This window comes from Ipomoea triloba, chromosome 5 (assembly GCF_003576645.1).
Source record: "Ipomoea triloba cultivar NCNSP0323 chromosome 5, ASM357664v1".
NCBI lineage: Eukaryota > Viridiplantae > Streptophyta > Magnoliopsida > Solanales > Convolvulaceae > Ipomoea > Ipomoea triloba.
The window spans coordinates 29,550,899-29,556,266 of NC_044920.1; the positions used below are offsets into that span (position 1 = coordinate 29,550,899).

The 5,368-nt window shown below is 30.8% G+C and overlaps 1 protein-coding gene across 1 annotated transcript; it reads right to left on the reverse strand.

Annotated features, from left to right (window-relative positions):
* Nucleotides 1–2,625: 2,625 nt before the first annotated feature.
* Nucleotides 2,626–3,483, reverse strand: LOC116020540. The gene has a single exon (XM_031261010.1). The coding sequence runs from the start codon at nt 3,481–3,483 to the stop codon at nt 2,626–2,628; it is 858 nt and encodes a 285-aa protein (XP_031116870.1).
* Between the last annotated feature and the right edge of the window lie 1,885 nt (nt 3,484–5,368).

Sequence of the window (5,368 nt, forward strand, 5' to 3'; positions counted from 1 at the left end):
TAAATTTTTCATGCAAAAAAAAAAAAAAAAAGATGGCATGGGTTAGGGACTTAGGGCAATATGAAATAAAACCTGAAAGGCAAATCATAAAGTTAGGTAAGCATCATGCACTAGCAGGACCCAAATGGATATTCTCATCATGAAGTAATAACAAACTTGAGAGGGTTTAAGAGTACACTTGCTATGAAAGCCTCATAATTACAAAGTTCCTAATTTATTGTTATTATTATTAAATAATTTGGACCATATATCCATATCAATCTATCCTACCGAAAGTTTTACCATTCTGTCCCCACTTGAAGAGCTACTATTACTCAAGAGTGTGTATTAAAATCAATTTTACCTTGTGACTTTAGCTAGTAAAAGACCACAGAGAGGTAAGCTGTTCATAGTTGACCGGCTCAAACCAACAAGGTCAACAAGTTGCTCCCACCAAGAACTGAACTTGAAACCTTATGGTTATCAAACCAATAGTCTGACCAGCTTGATCAGGTTACTCCAATACAATTTTATTTAGTACAGTTATGATGGGTAATCCCAATTAAGTTGGTTAAACAATTGACTATTAGTCTACTTGGTTTGAGTCTAGGCTGGGTTACCTTCATATACTCCTTTATCGGTTAAGATCACAATAAGATGGACAACTTAGGTGAACTTTCCTGTAAATCAAAGTTAATACGGTTATGAAATAGTGTAACTTAACTAGAACTGAAATGTTCATATATAATTTGTGATCGGATGACATTAATATTATTTTTCGTAATGAATATTTTAAGTTTAAGTTTCATCCCAATCAAGATTACCAAATCTTTAATCAGTATGATATCTTCCCAGTTCAACCAATTAATGTTTAGCTAGCAAAGTTAATAATGGATAAACCAATATTACCTAATAATGTCAATCCCTCGAACTATTTAATTTTTTTTAAAGATCATAACAAGATCAACGAAATGAAAAACATTAAGGACACTCAAAATTTTAAATTATAATAGCTTCACCCAATTTATTGGTGAAGTTTATGAGTAATTAAAGTTAGTCTAGCTTAAAATTTTTTAGAACTCAAAGAAGTGTGCTTAAGGTATTATCGTTTTTGGCTCAAACTACAAAGGTCAAAGACAGCTTTCATATTGAGTTAAATTTAAAATTTTGTAATTACCAAGTCAACTGCAAAACTAACTTGACTAAGATGTTTCCTTACTCACATTTTTCTCTAATTTAGGATAAAGTTTTTTTTTTTTTCAAAACTTTCCAATTCTTTTAGCTAACTCCATATATAGGTACATCAACATTTAGAATCAATTTTTTATCTACTCATTTCCAACCCTCTTCAACTCATTTTTCCAATTTCATAGGAATCCTTAATTTGAAAATCAAATTCTCATTAAACTATTTTGAGCATATATAAAGATATAAAATTATATCCACATTGACTCAATTTAAATTATCAACAAACCATATCTAAAAATAATAAGATACCAGAAACAAATTTTATGCCAAATATGAGTGAACAATATTCACTTGAATTGCTTTTTTCCAAATGAGTAGCACTTCATTTTTATATTTGTCAACTTAAATACAAACTCCATTTTATTATATTTTCACTTTTTTTTTTAATACTGAACAGCCCAAGTGTCTTCTCATTTATTAAAAAGAACTTTAATATAAATGATTTTGAAATTTAATCACCCTAGCTCGTAATTATTTTTGGATGAAAATAATGAACAAGAGCTTAATCAACTACATACTAATCTTAAACTCTAAACCCTTGATCTGATGATAACCCTTCCATGTTCTCATTGAGAAAGCCCTTTTAATAAGCAAAACCTAATTCAATTGGAATTATAAAGGGTGATTCTTGTGAGGTTGTCTCACGAATCTTTATCCGTGATACGAGTTGAGTTAAGATAAAAATGTAATATTTATGCTAAAACAATATAATACTAATTAAAAATAAATTATTTTTTGTTACTAATATTATTTTTTTTTTAAAATCGAAATACATTATTTGTTACTTATTAGGGGAAGTGTAATATTTTTTAGATAAAATATAATACTTTTAAATCAAAATGTATTACTGTATTATTTAGGGGTTTACCATTTAATTATGACAAAAAAATATAATCTTTATCAGAGATAAAATGATTCATTGTAACTATAATATTTATGCAAAATAATAATATTTTTTAATTAAAATAAAATTTTAAGAGTTGAGGAGTTATGAAGAAAATGGTAATATTTATAAAGAAAAGGGTAATACATGTAGAAAATCTTAATAATATGGAGTTTGCCAATTATGAATTATGATTATGAAATGCATTTCGTTTCATCTGAATTTCCACCAAAAGACAAAACACACGAATAATTAATTCTTACATTAATACATCCAGCTCTCTAAAATCAGAGCGTGCACGCATTCACGATGTCTGATCTCATAATCTAAACTCAACATTTTTTTCATCAACGGCACAAATCCTCTCAATATATCTAAACGGACGGCGCAGATCTACAACACTTCCAGCATTGGTAGGGCGAAACATTCATCGAATACTGTACATAATAATTTCGTTTTTTTTTTTTGTTGAATAATTTGAAATTGTTGGTTTAGAATACTTTCCATTCAAGCTTTTAGCTATGGAGAACAATAGCTACCTTCTCTTCCTGGTGAAACTTGATTTGTTTGGCAATGAAGTCCTCTATTGTTCTGTTGAACTCCTCATTGCTCAGCTCATCAACCGTATACGCCGTCTCGGCCGGAATGTCGACGGGATCTGCAACTCTCCGGCACTTTTCTGTCTCCGATCGTCGGAGCTTTCCGCGATTATTCTCCGCTGCTACCTTATCCACTCTAAACTTCTCCGATTGTGTTCTCTTCGGAGGAGGTTTTACTTCCAAACCTGCCGGTTCGTCCGTTCTAGAACATTCGCGTTTCTGGACGAAAATTGTCCGTTTGTCTTCGAACGCGATCTCGTCCGGCTTCGAAACCGGATTTGAACTTTCGCAAGTTAAACTCACGCAGCACGCGCTGCTCTCCATAAGCAACTCGTAGAATTCCGTCTCACCGTCATTGCAGGCGACCGGAGTCTGGACGGAGAGACCGCCGGACTTCAGGAGCAGAGTGAGGACGATGAAGTTGCTCACGACGAAAATGGAGAGAGGAGTGATCATAAAGGAGAGGAGGAGGCGGAAATACTCGCCGGAGATTTTGACGGCGAAAGGCAAGCGAAACGAGCTCCAGGCGAGGAGAAACAAGCCGAGACAGAGCTCAATCACGCGGAACAGCTTGGCGACGAGTTTCAGATTGTCGAATTTCAGGATCGATCTCTGGACGGCGAGGAAATTGAAAGGCTCCATTTGAAATTGGAAGTGCGAGAAAAGTTTGGGAGCGAAATGAGGAGTGAGAGTGAGTGCGATGGAGAGTGAAAGCAGAGGGAGGAGAAAAGGGAACGAAGGTGATCCACTGATCCGCTTTTGAAGAAAATGCATTGCCGTTTTATAGACCACCATCATATATTCATATTGCAATTGGTATACTAGTACACTTTGCACTATACACATAACACACTAAACGCTTGGACTCATCATTATTATTATTATTATTTTTATTTATTTATTTTTTGGTGTAACCATTTTTCACCGTAAAAAACAATAACTAATCATTGGCTGAATCCTGAATTGTAGACACCTCTTTAGATGTGACAACTGGTCTGGAGATTTAGGGACTCAATTGGTTATATTACTTACTCTACTTTATTTAATACAAACATTATTAAAATGATGTCATTGAACTTTTTTTTTAATGTAACACTTTTACTCTTTTTTTTACTACTCTGTATTTTTTTGGGGCACGACTTTAAAAGAAAAAAAAATTACATTCCCTCTAAAATTATAGCGATACAGTTGATTTTCTTCTTCACTATTGCCCTCTCAAATCTTTTCAAATGGACTATTTTTAATTTAACGCATTTAACTTCTTAGGGTAAAAATCTCAAATCTTTAAAAATAAGGGGTTCTTTAGGAATATCAATTAAATCTCCTGATATCTCGTAACTCTCGTTTCTATTTTTAATTTAACCCATTTAACTCTCGGTTCTTTAGGTTCTTTAACAGACAAGCTAATTTCTCGTAACTCTCGTTTCTAGAACAATAACTGTATGTCTATACATGGGAATTGGATGAAATTTTATTGTCTATTTTTGTATGCTTGAATTAAACAAACAATGACATTGAAAATTTTATTTGATATTTCTTTTTCTTTTTCTTTTTTAAAAAAAAAACTTTGCATTTCTAAGATTTTATATGTTATCTTGAAAAATTAATAATTTTTGTAAAAATAACTATTTCAGGAATACTGAAAGATAAAGTATTGAATGTAGCTATAATTGAAGGAAAAGGGTGGCATTTACCCATTTAAAAATTTTCACCACTTTTGGTTGGTTGTTGTGTGGTAGGGGGAAGGGATGGAGGTCATAACAATGAGAATGTTACATCAAAAGTGACAAATTTTAATAGGAAGATTTTCCCTAAAAAAATTTGAAATTCTTGAAAACTTTCAACCCACAATGTGATCAAAAGGATTAAAAGAACAAAAACATTAATATTGTGTATTAAAAATGACAAACATAATTAAAAATAAAAATACTGCTATACTCCTAGAATAACAACAACAACAACAACAACAATAATAATCCCTTTCAAATAATAACAATAATAATAATAATAAGTTGAATAATCTAATACATTATGAATGCCAACAATCTAATTTTCCTAAGATGAGTATTGCACTCCACAATACTACAACCCGACAACCGACACTGATTCTTCCACTTCAACCCTTCCTCCGCTTACAGTATCCTCACTATCATCACTCACAAGTAATTCCACATAACTAGTTAACCATAGAGTTAAGTAAAATAATATTTGTTCTATATATTCATAATAATATTTGTTTTATATGTATCATGTTTATAATGTTAATAATATTTGTTATATATGTTTATAAACTTAAATCTTAATGTACATAAACACTAAACTAAATGTATATATTGTGTGCATTTTCATTTACTCTATAGTAAGCTCTTAATGTTCCTTCTATATGTATATTTTCATTAAAAAAAATAATTTAATGTATGTAATCATTACAATAAAATAATGACTTTATGTACCCATATATTTATTTTTAAAAAAAATTAAAATATATCAATATGAGTGTTGACATTTAAATGAGCTCAATTAGAGTTTTTTAATGATATATTTTTATACATTAATTTTATTTGTCTAAAAATAAAAAAAATAAATTAAAGTAAAAAAAAAATTGAAGGATAAAAAATAGAATGTGTTGAGTGCATTTAATAACATATATCCACCTTGG